Source organism: Pimephales promelas, chromosome 20 (assembly GCF_988280905.1).
Source record: "Pimephales promelas chromosome 20, fPimPro1.hap1.1, whole genome shotgun sequence".
Classification (NCBI taxonomy): Eukaryota; Metazoa; Chordata; class Actinopteri; order Cypriniformes; family Leuciscidae; genus Pimephales; species Pimephales promelas.
The window spans coordinates 19,444,249-19,461,208 of NC_142788.1; the positions used below are offsets into that span (position 1 = coordinate 19,444,249).

At 40.2% G+C, this 16,960-nt stretch overlaps 1 protein-coding gene across 14 annotated transcripts in view; it reads left to right on the forward strand.

The window, feature by feature from the left end:
- Positions 1-16,960, forward strand: part of agrn (agrin) — a 238,248-nt gene that overhangs the window by 122,534 nt on the left and 98,754 nt on the right. For all 14 annotated transcript variants that reach the window (XM_089124604.1, XM_089124603.1, XM_089124607.1 and 11 more), the window contains one exon: positions 16,727-16,942. In XM_089124604.1, the coding sequence (XP_088980730.1) occupies positions 16,727-16,942 (216 nt within the window). The remainder of the gene's footprint in view (positions 1-16,726; positions 16,943-16,960) is intronic.

Genomic DNA, 16,960 nt, shown 5'->3' on the forward strand with positions numbered 1-16,960 from the left:
TCATTCTACGAAAATAAGGAAGTCCCCACTACAGCCAATGATAACGGCACTAATTGTATTGTTGGAATCTCTTCAATTACATATTTGTTCTAGCTAATGAACAATAAAATCATCGACAGCCAATGGGCTATATGCACGCATAAGTTCCGCATTTGACGCAAGGATGCTCGTCCATTTCCGGTTGTGGAGATTTAAGCGGAGGAGAACCGAGGAAAACGGGATTATGGCAGAGTCTTCAAAATTTACTGTTCTCCCGTCTTTGAAACGAAACGTACATGCGTTTAGATGTCATTTTATATATAGTTATGTTTATTTAATATAATTTTAAAAAGAAGCATAAACACAACGAGGGGTGTCTGTTTTATCTGTTTTTGTGACTAACGTTTCTTTATTATAACCATGGAGTATAAAATTCAATATAAATTCTCGGTATTGCATTGGACTCTATGATCGGCGGAAGTTATCGAGCATCCTTAATTCTTCACCGGAAATACCGTTGTGCATAGAGCCCATTAGAATCACAGCACAAGCATTTAAAGCGGCAGATAACATTATTGTTTGGACACTAATATAATTTTTTTTGTTATAGTTTTTGTTCTTGTCGTGAATGTGCCTTAAATGTATTTACATTCTGGATTACTCTGATTATAATAATAGTCCGTGCTATCTGCTTAAACTGTAAGTGAAACTAAAACACGTTTTTCTTGTGTTAAGCATTTAAAAATAGGATTTTGAGCTGATTTTGATAGTTATCAATGTTTTATTGTACAGCAACAGCTCAGTGTACAAACTCCCCTCAGATTCTGCAGTATGCTTTCCATGCCACTGTGTGCATGACTGTTGACTGCATTAGCATGTTGTTCGCATTCTGCCAACAGCTAGAGCACGAATGGATGTCATCTACCTTACCTTCTGTTGCGAGACTTGTCGTGTGCTGTTTTCCTAGCTCTCGATCGTCGTTATCGTTTCTAAACATAAGAATTTACGTTATTGATTTCGGCTTTAGATTGGTAAAATGTAATAATAAATACCTGCATTGACTTTCAGATCAATGTATTGACATCCGAGACGCATTGTATTTAGAGTCAGTAGTGTAAGTCAGTCTCGGGAAGAGATTTGTGGGAAAAGATCAATGCCAGTGGCTATATGTGCTTAGCCCTTAACAGCAGAATGAGTAGCGCTTTTAAGCTAATGACAGAAAATGCAATTATGTTTCAATAGAAGACCTCAGACAAGGTCTTCTGAATCAAATGCGATGCGTGCTTGCATACTCAGCATGAATACTACCTAGCAGACGCGATTTCATTATGTTTCCGAAGTCATTTGACTTCACACACTGGTGCCCGCTTGCTAATTTAACTCGCTCCCACCTGCTGTTGGCAAAAGTATGCGTAATTGTTTTAGTTTAGAGCTGTATTTTATGATAAACGCAAATGTGAGGCAGATGAATATGCATGTGCTGTCTGGGTGTCTCCAATCCATGGAGTCAGCTTTCAGATGAGGCCCAGCTGGAGCCAGGAAGGACCCAGACCGGTCGGCATGGCAACCTCAGCACCAAACCGCTCATGCAACATTTATTCTGACCTTTTATTTGTCTGGCTTTGGCCCTTTTGTGGCCCTTTTGCGTCGTCCTCGACCACTGTGCGAAGATCTAGGGCCTCATAGAGGCGTGTCTCCTCTCACCTTGTCTTTCCATTCAAACCCGACTCAACCACATGCCGTCTCATTCAGCTTTAATAAGTGTCAACAGGCTACCAACAGCAGTGCGGGGGAGGGAGAGAGAAATATGATCTGCTTTAGAGAGAGAAGTATGAAGAAAATGACCTCAATGTTGAAGGAAAATAGGCTGTGTTTGTCTGTTTGACTTTGAGAATGTGGATGAGATATTTATACCAAATCACACCTGGATTCAGGCATTTGCGGAAACAATAACCGTTTTTTTTTTTGTCTCATTCTCTTTTGTTCATTAAAATATTGCAATATTTTTTCATTAAAAACAAAAAATGTGTTTGTGTAAAATGTGTGTATATTGTCAGGGTGTAGGTGAAGGGAAGAGGCCATGGGCGAGGCTGGACCCTTTTTGTTAAAAAATTTTTGTTTGTCTTTGACAAGGTTAAATAATGTTCAAAACATACTCTGTAGTTTGTGGTTTAAAATGTATGTTAAGGATGAAAATGAAAAACATCGCCTTCTCTTCTTCTACTTATCCTCTGTACCTGCACCTCTCAGCATTACAAAGTTATGAGAACCCATTATGTAGTGTTGTGAATCAACTAAGATGCTCCAAAGCTGTTTCTCACACTTCTTTCCTTTTAGCTAGAATTTTTCTGATTCTGAAACCAGATCGGTGAATGTTGGAGTCAGTATCCTGAATCCTGAATCACCATGGTACACCTATAATAAGTGTTTATTGTGGGCGCCGTTGTGGAGTAGCACAGGACAAGGCAAGCAAAACAGTAACTACCCATACTCCTAGTAAATTTAATGGTATTAAGTAGCCTATTTCATTTACTTTTTGTATCATTATTTTACACCACATTTTTTCATAATAAAGGAGGAGGAAAACAACAGGGAGAGTCCATAAGGAATGAGAGGGAATTGACTAGTGAAAGAAATGAAGAGACAGAGGGAGTGCAACATATGGGTGTAAAATGTGGGTGGTGGCACCCCTAAAGCTCTGACCCTAGGCCCCGTCCACACTACTGCGTTTTCGCTTAAAAACGGAGAATTAAAACGAATACGATCTCCGTCCACACCAGCGTTTTATCTGCGTATTAGAAACGATCTCCGTCCACATTAAAACGACTGAAAACGCGGATCACATGACCATTCACCTACACTGGGCATGCGCGAGCCGGTGTAAACAGTGAATGACGAATCAGGGAAGGATAAGTCATGACTGATAACACACAATCATAGAGCCAAGCGTCAGCCTTTGCGTCAGCGTTTCTGAAGTTCTCCGTTTTGTCTCGTCCACACTAAAACGCCCTCCGGAGATTCAAAACGCAAAACGCAGCTGCAGCGTTTCTAAACTTCTCCGTTTTAGGTCTTCGTTTTTCCCGTTTTAGTGTGGACGGGAGGTGCAAACGTAGCAAAAGGTCTCCGTTTTTAAACGAAAACGCAGTAGTGTGGACGGGGCCCTAGAATCGCCCCGGGAAGAGGTGATGACTCAATGCAGAGTTGTAGGCTTTTTATTCAATAATAAAATAAAACAGAAGCAAAACAATAACTACCGTGAGAAACACAACCGGCAGATGGACTGGAACAGGCAAGGTTAACAGGCAACACATGACAGGAACATTACATGACAAACTGGCACATGTCCGAAATCGCATACTCTCTTGAGTAGGTCCTTATTCTGAATAAGTAATTACTATGGCCACTAAAAAAAAGTATGTTCTATATTGTACGAATGTGTGCAGTATATAGTGCTGGTGTAGTAAATATCAACATGGCTGCGATCAGCCTCTGCTGTCGGCAGCAGCCGTGACATTTAGTTTAACAGCACTTTTGCTTGTGTGAAATGGCTCAAGTAATATTCTTTCAAGATGGTGAATGATAGTTAATCGTTCGAATTTATTAGATAACAACTGATATCCTTGATAGCATTCTTCTGCCACATGGAGCCATTCGTCATTTAAAATGCTCAAATTCGAGAGGTCCCCACATTCAGGGCACTTTCATCTACTTCAACATTAGCATCTATCACAAGCAATTGCTGAATGGCCATTCGCTTTACCTGACTGCTAGTCTCATCAATCAGTGAAAAAAGGGTAATACATTCAGCTCAAGTGCACTTAATGCAGATCACATCAAATTCTTGAATATGTGACATTTGCTGCCTAAAAATGACATTAATTCTCTCAGCTTTCGAGCCAGCCTTTGTGGGTCTGCTCACAGAGGGTATTTTTGTACCTAATTCGATTCGACATTATCCCTATTGGTAACTTGCCTTAATGTGCCACCCTAATCAACCAGGGATATATTTAATTTTGCATAATTACTTCATCATGTCATTGGGGAGAGGTGGGGGCACGAGGAAGAGATATCCGCCAGGATTTTATTCTGACTCAGAGCACAATCCTATCTGTCATCCTTCACTACACATGCTGCAAATCAGAGAGGAGAGCAGTTTTATACAGGCAAGAAGAAAAGAGATGAAACCGAGAGTGAGAGTTGGGGAAAAAGGGAGATATTTCAAAAATTGGCTCTTTGTGTATAATTACTTTCCAATTGTGTCAAGCCTTGTGTTCTTGCCCCTCAGTCTGGTTGTTACTCCTGAAGTAGACTCGTGTGAAAGAAAGAATGGGAGTAAAGGCTTCATTCTAAAGGGAGTAAACACTTCACCACGGCTGTGTTGTAGTTAAACTAGATTAGGCAATCGCAACCTTTTTTGGTCTGCAAACAATTTTCTAGGGCAAAATTCTTGCGAGCCCACACATCACAAAATTTAGTGAAACCTACAAATGACGTTTATTTTTTCATTTTACTACTGTATCATTTTATGGTTATTTCCTCCATAACAAGAACTATAACAAATAATGTCATTGGCACTCACCCTCTCTAATAGAAAGACTATTAGACTATTATAATATATATGTGTGTGTGTGTGGTAAAAGTTAAGGCCATCGTCAGTATTCCTTGTACTTTGAGAGACAATGACTTGCTTGCAGAAAGCTTTCATGTGTAAAGTGCCTTTGGTAGTTGTCCAGCAAAGGTTGTTTTATTGTTGAGGCTGGATTACGGTGAAAACCGAGTGCCTGTTACCTGTTCCAGTGTCTGATCATGCCATTCCACTAATGCCTGAGCTCTTGGGAAAGTCAGTTGCACTACTGAACTATGGACAATGAAGTCTGCAATGGCTTTGGCATTTGTTTCAGCCCAATGCAAGATTTGTTCCTTCCTGTTGGATCTATTTCAGGACTAGCGCAAATCCTCATGTAGTCATGGTCCTCTTGGCCTCTTTAAACAAGTGAAAGTAGGGGAGAATTTCATGACATAAAACCCACTCAGTAGACTGTGTTTTAGGGTGAGTGATGGGGGCCCAGGGGCCGAAATTATGCTGGGTGGTTTGAAGTGTCAGTACATGTTACAAGAGCCAACATTGATTCTGCAGAGACCCTCGAGACCATGTCAATCTCCACCTGTCCATTCCACCACCAAACAATTCAAGTCAATCTTCTGGAGAACTCTCCATTGGGTTTCTTTCGAAAGGTACTGTAGGGTGCTTAAGACCTCAGCCGGTCTCTTTCTTTTTCCACTCCATTTACTCGCACTCATATCAAGCTTTCTTTTCTACTGCTGAATACAAAAGAAGATATTTTGAAGAAAGTTTTAACTGTTTTTATCTATATAATGAAAGCCAGTGGAGTCCAAAACAACACTGAACCCCAATGAGTCATATTTTATGGTCCACAGAAAAAAAATAATAATGTCACACAGGTTTGGGATGACATAAGGGTGAGTAAATGATGATAGAATTGTCATGTTTATGTGAACTATCCCTTTAACAGATGCAGTATCTTCCTCATTGGTGACCATGAAAAATGGGAGAAGGCTTGTAATAGTGTTTGCGAGTAAATCCATGGCTTCGGTTGCAGTGGAAGCGCATATGTTGAGTGAAAAAGAGAGGAGAGAGGCTTTTTAAAGCAAGGTCAGATCTTGGGGTGGGTGTTAGCCTTCTTTCCTCTTTCTTTCACTCAGTCTCACTCTCTCACAAATAGAGGAGAGAGAATTGCTAGTGTTACTGGTGTGATGGGGGTGTACAACTCCATCTGTTCACTACATGATGGAAACCTGTCTGGGAATTGAGACAGCACCATTCGCAGCTGCCACCGAGCCATGGACATCGCGGTTACATCCTGCCAAGAGCTACTGAAGGGTTGGGTTTAGGAGATGGGTTGGAGTAGCCTTCACTAAAGGTTGGACACTACACAGGCAGTGTTTCTTCACCATGGTAATTGGCTTTAGTATGCCCTACTGGGATGGTCTGCATCAAAGACTGAGCCCAGCTCTGATCTGGAGCCCATGATGCTCTGGCCTTCGTCTGATGGTCTTGTTTGTCATCCTTGCTCCCTTTCTTTTGCTAACTGTCGCTCAGATCGTAGCTTCTATCCCACACTTTCACATCACAGACACTCGTTTTAAATGATATCATTAGCTAAATCCCCCTTCTTCTGGCAAATCCCAATCTGAAGGTTCCAATAAAAGCGGGATATGCAGGGACATTCACGGAGAGGAAGGTCACTATAGCGAGGCAGAAGAGGATTATATTAATGCTTGGTAATATGCAAGGAATAGTGGACACTTCCCCCTCCTTCTCCTGATCTGATGGGTTTCGGCTGTGTTAATGACTCCATCTGACTCCAAACTCACGAACAGCTTTATCGATGCAAGCACAAATAATGGCATGTAGCTATTTCTGGATCATAAATCACACAGCGTTTAGGCCTCCTCATGAGGTTGTCTTTTGATGGGAAGAATTCAGCTAATTAGAGAGGAATGCAATTTAATCAGCACATGCCGAAAATGCTTTAGCGGGAAGTGGCAAGGTATATGTGACAGTTTTAACATGCTTTATTTCTGGTTTTCATTGCCTCATTGTTTTTTTTTTTGTAAAGAGTGCAGACTTCTGTTCTATCATCTATAATTACATGAAAATGCATTGGCAGCACAATGAGTTGGGGTGAATCTCTTAAAAAGCCTGTGGACCAGACTCATTGGAGAATCAAAAAGCCTTAGAAAGGAAATGCAGAATAGTTTTCACTGCTCTTCATTGGATTACAACATACTTTTGAAGGCTACAATGACACAATAAGAAACTCGCAGAGCAATAATAAAAAGGAGAGAGCTTTAAAAGCCAGAGGGAAATTAGGTGATGATTCATTTTGTTCTTGTTTTTACGGGGCAAAACTCTTGACCGCTCTTTTCCTTATAGGACGCTACACAGAAGACAGGCTGCATTTGATGGATGCACTACGCTGTTTACTTTGATTTCAGGAAAATAGCCCGATTGTATTTCTGCACTTACCTTTTAGAGTTATTAAGTAAGAAAGGAAGAGGGAGAAGGGGGAATAAAAAAGGAAAAACAATGACAGCGGCTAAAACGAGCTCTCTTAGTGTGAAATACTGGGTGGCTTTTAATGGGTTTTATTTTGCACTTACTTGTTCTTTGGTTGGGAGGGCAGGTCACATTTTATCCAGGCAGCCTGCTCATTTACTTTCTCACTTTCTTTCTCCCCTGCCTCGGCCAGCTGTAAGTGCGAAAGAAAGAAAAAGAGAAAATGAAGTGATTTGTGGAGGTATTGATCGGCAGCGAGGTTATTGATCAGGGTGTTTCACGAGATGGAGAAGGTTGGGGTTAGCGGGCTGAGCGACTCTCTGTCTGGCTGGCCAGCTGGCATAAATGGGCACTGGCTGACCCTGCTGTTAGCCCAAAAAAAACCCTCCAACAGACCACAGCTGCTGACCTTCGCTGTGACATGAGGGCGTGGTTATGGCCAAGCTCTGTTTATCTAAATTACGCTGATGACGTGGTGGTTTCAGGAACAAATAGACTGCATATAGACTGGCATATGATAAATTTTAGTTGAAGCAGTCCAATATCGTAAATGACCAGTTTTCGGGACCAGGTCAGGAACTGAAATTGGAAGCAGTTGAATCAAACTGAAAAAAGAAAACAAATATACAATGGCAGGATTTGATGTTGTTGACGATTGGCCTAGACAATTGGCGTAATATATTGGCAAACTATTTACTAAGTATTAATTGTGCCCAATGATTCATTTGCACAGCAACATTCATTTGCACACACAGTCTGCTTTGTTGAAGTGCCAGAAATAAGTAAAGGATTTTATACAGATTCTCATCTTTCAGATCAGATCGGAGTATTAAGTTGTGGAGGATGCTACAGTCCACCACGATCTAGCATACTTTCCTGGGGCTGTTCTGTATTGTTCTCTTACTGTGATCCAAACACCTGAGGGCATTTTCACACATGGGTCGTTTGGAGTATTTGTTTCGGAACCTGGTGTGATTTCTCCCTCAGTTCGGTTTTGTTCAGGGATATTTGAACATGGCAATAAGGCTCGGGACCACATCAAAACAGTCACTCCGAGATCAGCTGAAAGAGGTGGTCTCGGCCTGATTGAAAACAAACTCTTCGGTTTAGGTGAAAAAGCAATCCGACCCACCGAACCAAACAGTATCATAATTCATGACGCGAAGTGTGTTGTAAAAAGCCGCATGGTGTCTGATTGTTTGAGTGAGCACTTTAGTTATCGCAGTTGAAAATAATGTGTAATTGTGTAATTGCATAAATGCTGTCCCGACAAAGCCTTAATTCCTGCTCTAACTCCATTATAATATATAGTTTAAATATGTAGGCTATAATTGGAATGACGGTTACTTTCGTATGTGTTTGGCTACAGATAAAGCCATATCTGTAGTCAAACACATACGAAAACTTGTCTGTATTTCTTGATGGATGACACAGAGAAACGTCTGATCAATAAGAGGACAGTTGTACTCACATGGGACTTAGTCAAGTCAAGTCAAATATATTTATATAGCGCTTTTCACAATACAGATTGTATCAAAGCTGCTCCACAGTATCAATCAAAACGACTTAACAGTGTTTGTTTGTTACTGGAAAAAGGACATCCAAGTTTGGTAGAGCAGATGAATGGTATGATGGGTCATTTAACTGGCTGTTGCAAGCCAAAAGCAACAGTGGCAAGGAACCGAAAAACTCCATCAAGTGACCCGATGGTGTCCCAGTTCTCCTCTGGCGTTTATGAACTAGAGGCCAAATTTACAGTTTTAAAAGCTGTAATAAACGCAAATGTTGCCCTGTGAAAGCGAATTGAACCAAACAAAAAATGCATTGTAGCAAATTAAGTCCCTCTTTCAGAATAAGGGAAATTATCTATAGGTCTGAAAACACCCTAAATCTGAAAATCTCCTTGACACTGCATCTGGATTCATGCCTATTATAATGTTATTTTCATTATTTGCCACAATAATCACACTTATAGTATGGGGTGGGGACAGGCGCTGATTACATGATGAACTGCAGGTTTGGTACGTACGTAACACGCACACCGTTCTGCCACTGTTTCTGCATCTTGGCCATGGTGCTATTAACAATGCATTCGCAAATGTGCTTGTGTGCATGTTGCAATGCCATGTTTAGTGAATTCACCCCCTGTTGTACTGTAATTTAGCAGATTTGTGTATAGATCCTGGAGCTGTTTTTGGTGTTCCTGCGGGTGTAGCATGAAGCCATCTGGCCATGGCTTGGATTTGGTCCAGAAGAGATGCCATAGTCCCCCAGAGGGATCTCATTATTGAACACTTTCTATCCCGCCCCCTTTACCAAATGCAATATCTCACTGGACTTCAGGAAACATGTACTCTCACTCCTCATTTTCCACCAAAGCACATAATGATGTGGATGGACTAAGGGGCAGATCAGAGGGAGCGCTGGGAATGTGCGTACACACAGTCCAAAGGTGGATGTGCATGAAAGCGTGTTCAGAGAGAGTGAGAGAGGAAGACGCACTCCTCCTCAACATACTTGCTCCAGACGGCTTTAAATAATAGAGTCTTGTGTAGCGTCGCTGTCAGGCGCTGGTGACTTATTCATGTATATTTCAGGAAGTTGTAATAATTTCACTGCTTGTCTGCTTTCCTCTGTGCTTTCCTTTGTGCCAGAGATGAAATTTTGACAGAGTAGGTCCTACTCTCAGGTCTCCATTTTGAATACTTGAGAAGTGCTAGTTTTTGCCTTAAGAACCACCCACTGACTGACATTTAAAATGACTAACCAGTTTATTTTGTTTTTATGTGCTGTTTAGGGGCAGTTTTGTAGGATTCTTATATCTAACCTTTGCAGTGCAAACCTCCAAAGGTTGTTTATTCATTAAGAAAAAGGAAAACACTCTCCCAGGGCCTTCCATCCATATCCCTGACCGCTCTTTCATCATAGATTTAACTGTCCAGGACCACATTGGCCTTTGGTAGACCACTGGGCTGTCCCTCATAAAAGTGGTTGCTATAAACATGCCCGAGGAAAAAACTAAATCGCATTTTTGAGTATCTTCTTTTCATGTACAGTGCTTCTACATTCTGGCTCTTTTCTCTGTTCTTTGCCCTTTGTCTGTGATGTGTAGGAGAGTTTTAACCAAGAGTCATCGCTGGTAAATAAGTTCAGTGAGGTTTAAGCCGGGGTCAAGGCCTCGAGCTGGCGGGAACGAGCAAAGAGAGGGAGAGGAATTGATTGGGCTTTTATATGTGGAAATTGAGAAAATAGAGGGTGTCTTTGGCGTGACCTCCCCTTGCTCCACTGTACTATCTATAGCTACAGAGAAACAAAACAACACTAGGTTTTATATTTGTTTTTCTTTTTTCCCCAACTCTTCATTTTAGTTTTATAATGAAATGGAAAGACATGGAGAAAGAATATAAAAGTGAAGAAAATGGACAGGGCGGGAGGGGAGCCCTGTTGGAAGTTAGATCAGTTGATGGTAGATCAGTTTAAACCAGCTATGAGCATGAACTTGACTTGTCTTGAAAACCCATTAGACCAGGCTTTGGGCAGGTTAGGAGTCCAGTAAGACCAGTTCAAAAGACCTGAAAACAAGCTTGTTTACGCTGTTTTATTCATTTAATTTATTTATTATTATTTTAAACACACAGATAATCTAAAAAATAGCTGAGGAGTATACTGTATATTGCAGAAAACTTAAGTCCTTAGTGAATATCTGGAACTCCAGTCAAGTATATACTGTGTGTAAGGTCGAAACTGTTTATAACTGTTGTGCAGACTAGTCGATAACTTTATCAGACAGTACACACTGTGTGATCTGTATAGAAAGCCTCTGGGATTTACGTACAACCCGTTAAAATGGAGTCTACTTATTCTACTAGACACAGATTGTTTGTCTCTCTCAGTCTGTTTTAGTTATTGTAGAGTTCTCTAGAGCAAAACTGATGCTCTGTTTGTCTCACTGTGTGTCAATGGTCATGGTCTCCAGAGTGTTTCTCCATTACTCATGCACAGAGGTATCACACGTACCCCTTGATAGAAATGAGATTTTTGTAATAATATCTCAGAAAATGGATGTCTCCCAGGAGATGAACGTGTCCTCACTGACACAAACAGGCCATTATTCCTCAGCCATTTATTTAGCGACCAAATAATGTGTTTTAATATCTTTTTAGTATTGCTGTTTTTTGTGTGTGTGTGTGTCTAACGTACCCCCACAGCACCATCACTGGACCATCATTTTGCATTATCAGTGAATGAAATTATTCCAGTGACTCACTTTTAAGCTAAAAACTATCAATAATGAGGGTGAAAAACAGTCACATAAAGAAGCTTCCTCAATAAATGCAATTTATCAAGACACAATCTAAATCAGAAAAGAAAATTTAGTTGGATTCGTTACATGGAATTACTGGCGTTTTAATAATAAATTATCTATGCATACCCAAATAAACGTGAATTCATATCCAATTTGGAACGCACCAATATACTGTATTTGAAGCCTTGAGCTTCCATCCGTACAAGTTAGCGCACATCTACAGTATATGTGCGAATGGGCCCATTGTAAAACCGACGTCTTTTCCCTATTGATTCTAGGGCTGTTGTCATGGCAACATGGCTGTGGCACCACATGGATGGAAAATGAGCGTGAAACTCAAAACGCCTAGGCTGACATCATGGCAGAAATGTGCAGCCACACGAAGACTCAACTCACACTTCCACATAACGCAGGTTGCGAAAGACATGGGTACCTTATGCATATATAATGAGATGCTAATTGCCACAATTTCTACCATTCAGAGCTAGAGATGCTTCCATAATCAAATTCTGCCTGTTAGCAGTATAAGCTGATGAATATATTCTTATAGCCAATAACTGGTGGTGGTCAAATTCTATACTGTTTTCTCTATACTGTAATGAATCAATCATTTTAAATGCTAAATGAGTGAAATTATGTATCACAACATTAGACGCAGAGATTCTGGCTTAAAATAGAAAACAAGAGATCGACAAAACAGCTAGTTAGGACAAAAAAAAATTGCTTTTTTCAATTCCGTATGGTGTTTCTGGTTAGGATAGTGTATAAATGTCTATATGGAGAATCTGTGTAGATTTTGTCTGTTTGCTCGGTGTGCTGCAAATAAAAGAGTGCTTAATGTGAATTTCAACAGAGGTGCAGGTGTTGCAGAGCAAATCGAGCACTTGACGTGAAGTCTTGCGGAATATGAAATGAATAAATGATTGATAAACTACACATATGCATGAAAATCTGTGGTCTGTCTCACTTGAGAATCACACACTGTGGAAAAGCTTTCTCGTTCTTTGTTTTATATTCTCGGTGATGGAAAATATGAAATGAAAAGTGATGGAATGGACTTGGGGGTGCACACACACATCTTCAAAAGCATTAGTAGATGTTTCACATGCATATGCATTATTGAGACATGAATATGCACCGCTCCGACACTCAGGACCTGTCACGCTCACAGTCTTTATTTAGTATGGTTGTGTGCTGCAGTATAGTGTGTTTCTCTGGGGCTCAGAGTCACAGACCGTTCAGACACTGACCCTAGATCCTGGTGGTCTACTCTATTATTGCATCTATTTTTGATGATGCTTAACAGCACTAGGTTTAAACAATTGATTTCTCTATGCATAGCACACAGTCCACAGCCATTCATATGAGTCACTATTAGGGTTGGGTATCGTTTGAATTTGAACGATTCTGATGCCGATTCCTTGTTTCGATTCCGGTTCCTAACGATTCTTGATTCCGATTCTTCTAAGAGGCAGGGTCAAAAAAGTTTAGCTAACCTTGCTAACCAACGGTCTTTCTGAAGGAAATACTCCTTTTGTCACAAATTTTGCCGAGGTTTCGTTATTTTTAGAAAAGTGAAGAAAAGTAAGCTACTCATGTTCATGGTAACACTTCCGATAGACGCTTCTTCGTTGGTGTTGTTCAGCGGTTTCTTCTTCCGGTCGGCGGACTGTGAATATCGAAACTAGGAATCGAAATTTTAACTTTTGAACGATTTCGGGAAAAACGAAAAGTTAGTCCCGGTTCCAATCGATACTCGATTCTCGATACCCAACCCTAGTCACTATACTAGCATTTACTTCTTATGTGATATGTTCACTTCTACACTTTAAAAAAGAAATGTTTTTCCAGGAAAAAATAATAAATAATCATTTGTATTAAGCATCTGCATCTCTTTCTTTTCAGTTTCTTTCTGAACATTCATTTATACAGTGTCGGATAATAGGAATAACACCAGCCTCTTTAATTAGTCTCTAGACACGCGACTGAATAGCGTGCCTCCAGGAAGTGCTGTCCTTCGCAGGCCAATCCCAATGAGATCCGCAGGCTTTCACGGAGTCTGTATGACTGTGTCCTCAAGTTGTTGGTTTTGACCTGATTTACTCAGAATCAACAAAGAGCCGGTCCGCCACAGTGCTGCGGTGAATCTCAAACAGGCGCTGAGGTGACAAGCACTGTGTAAGAGGCACCAGTGTGCTTGTCAGATTGACAGCGGAGTTCAAATGCAACCCTCCATACGCCTCAAGCTCATGTATGCACGCTCATCCACATGTTCCACATGTGTGACTGTGTAGGTAGCCACTGGTCACTGATAAAAACGGGGGTTGGGGGAAGGGGGCTTACACCATTGCATACACCAGGTGGCTGTCAGTCAGTTTGTGATGCTCTTTCCGTAGTGGGCCTTGCCTGAGGGAATTATGTAAGTTTGTGTTTTGATGGTAGTTGTGAGACAAGAAAGCAATAGAACGAGACCGTCTCAGAGGAGTTAACACAGATTCTTACCTGTCAATATGAGAAAGGAGAGAAAAGTTGTATGTTTATGTGTGTGTGTTTTGCGTGTTTGTGTGTTCTTGTATGAAGTGAAGTCAGTGATCAGGAACAGCTAGACAGATCCTGGAGCAGTCATGCCACCCTGTCTGGACCTGTTCTGGTACCCTGTGATAAGAAAAGGAGAGAAAGCAAGTGTTTTTTTTTTTTTTTAAAGATCACTCGTCAACGGCCAGGTCTTCTCAGTAGCGTGCTTGTTTTGAGGCTGTTCTTGCATTGATTTGGAATTTGAAAGTAACTGTAATGCTGTACATGTCCTTAGACGGAAGCTTTTAATCATAGTTCAGCCAAAAATGGACATTCAATCATTTACTGAAGATCATTTATTTACCTTCATGTCGTTCCAACCCTGAATGACATTTTCTTCTGTGGAAATCAAACGAACGTTTGACTTCAAAGACTATGTTGGTCACTCTTTCCCATGCAGTTACAACAAATATTTTCACAGACTGTGATGACACATTTACAGTTATTAACATCATAAATCAATTTTTTTTAGTTTTTTATATATATATATATTTAACAAAATTTTATTAAATTTACTTTTTAACATATTCTTTGTGTTTTATTAAATTACAGAACACATGGATAATTCTGCTGTGCGAGGAGTGTTTCTAATGCAAAGGTAGAGGGAGCGACAGCAAGATTTCTTATTTCTGACTAATGTAATTAACCTCAATATTTTAAAATTTTGGAAAGTTATAGAAACTATTTGAAAATATTTGGAAGGTTTACGCTCACCACTATAGAATCTACCCAACTTTATGAATTTAGCTTCTGGGAACCACCAGAAATGTGATAGGGTCTATGAAGAAGGACTGACACTTTCAAGTTTCAAAAATAACACAGAAGCATTATAAAAAATTAAGGCTGTCAGTTAAACGTGTTATTAACGGCGTTAATGCAAACCCATTTTAACGGCGTTAATTTTTTTTTAATGCGCGATTAACAGTCTTTTTGGCCTAGCAAACTTTGTAGGTTTTTTCACATGCTTTTGCAACAGGACACAGCACTATGTTATGAAACCCATTTCAATGACTTATGCCGCGCGAGGACGTTTTGTTGCTTCGTCACTTCGTCGATCAAAGCGCAAGCGGTTCTAGCTAGACCGGAAACAAAACAACAGGCACACCGGACACACTTGTTTGGGCTTGCGAGCCGGCCAAATAGTTGGTTAACGTTACTTTATGAGTGGATGACGAGCGCGAGATGCCGAAATGGATGCCAATAAGATTCTGATTGGAAAGTTTACTTTTAAAAAGTTGCCAAATGGTTTCATTGACAAGACCAAAGTATTTCTTTCACTCTTTTATTGATGGACAATGTTACATTGTGTGAGAGATTATTTGCTCCAAGTGAGAATGTTAGTGTGAAATTGAACACAGTATATGCCAATGTTCTTTTCAGTAAAGAAACATTTGCACAAAGCAAGCCAAAGCACTTTAAAATTAGAAAAAAAATAAATAAATAATGGGACAAAAAGAAATCAAGAGACATTTAGAATAGATAAAATGTGCGATTAACTACGAGTTGACCCTCTGGGGTCTGAGGTGTGTTCTGACATGCTCTGACATTTGTACTTTTACTATATACATGTATACATTTAGCTTTAGGCTTCATATTTTTAAATGAAATCTCATTTCATAACACATATTTTAGTCTGTCACCTAGTTGCTACAATGTAAAGTTTATGCAACAATAACATGCTACTATATTAGTGTTTTACCTTAAAAATCTTTCTCATAATCAAATCATGTTCTTCTAATTCTTCTGAGGTAAATGCAAGGCAAACAGCACAAACACAATCTTCAAACATGACAAAAAGCAGAGTGGGACTGCTGAAGTCGCTGATTCTTGGTTTAGAGGTGATGAGGGCGGTAACAGCTCTGCGTTCCTCCTCGTGGATCATTTGCATATGAACAGCTTGTGCGCGTGTGGGCGTGGTCACATTAGCACTTATTAGCTCGGCCTGGAGAAACTGTACATGTTGTTGCTTTTATACGAATTTCTTAAATTGAGAATATTTGTTTTTGATATGATTTACATAATTTAAAAATGGACACTTCAAGCTTCGTAAAGACATGTTTCATGTCACAGTGACAAGCATTTGCTGAGTAACAAAATATTAGAAATGTAGTCCATAATACTCACGCTGTGTCTTCGAAGTCGTCTGAAAATAGTACTTTGTGCCTGAAACTGACACAAAAATGTATTTCATTGTTCACTGAACTCGAGAACCTAATCAGTCTGATTTGTAAATGAATGATTCAAACTGGTTTCATGAACAGGGAATGATTCATTTGATTACATTTACAAATTGGACAATGTTTCTTTTCAATTGACTCTCATGAATCTGACCGGGGAAACGTCAATACTTTTAGTGAATAATGGCTTCAAAAGACTTGGAATATATACTGCTCAAGTGGTATTCCACATTTGTGAGGCCTTTGTGTCCTTTTTTTGACATTTGAAAGCTTACATTTTGTGTTCCACATGAGAAAGGAAGTCATGCAGGTTTAGAATGTTAAATTATGTCAGTTTTCATTCTGAACGAACTATAAATATCCAGGTGTTTCTGGCAGAGTGCTTGTGTTGAGACAAGTATTATAATGCTGTACGTCTCTTCCGACAGGAGCTCTAAAGGTCATGTGTTAACTAAAAGAGTTTTTATACTGAGCACTGGTTTGCAGGAGTTTTTTACAAGGGTCTTTTGTTCCGCTATCATATGACTGTAGTCTTCCAGAACGCTGCAGTTTTCACATGATTGTGGCTTTCTGATTTGTACTCTGATGTCTTTGTCTCTGTCTCCGTAGGTTGCCGAGGGAAGCTGTGCGGATTTGGAGCGTTGTGTGAAAGAAACCCGGCTGACCCCTCTAAAGGAGAATGTGTGTGTAAGAAAATTGTGTGTACGTCCGTTGTGGCGCCGGTGTGCGGATCAGACTCCTCCACCTATTCCAATGAGTGTGAGCTGGAGAAGGCCCAGTGCAATACACAGAGACGCATCAAAGTGATGCGTAAAGGCCCCTGTGGTAAGTCCCGTCACGTAC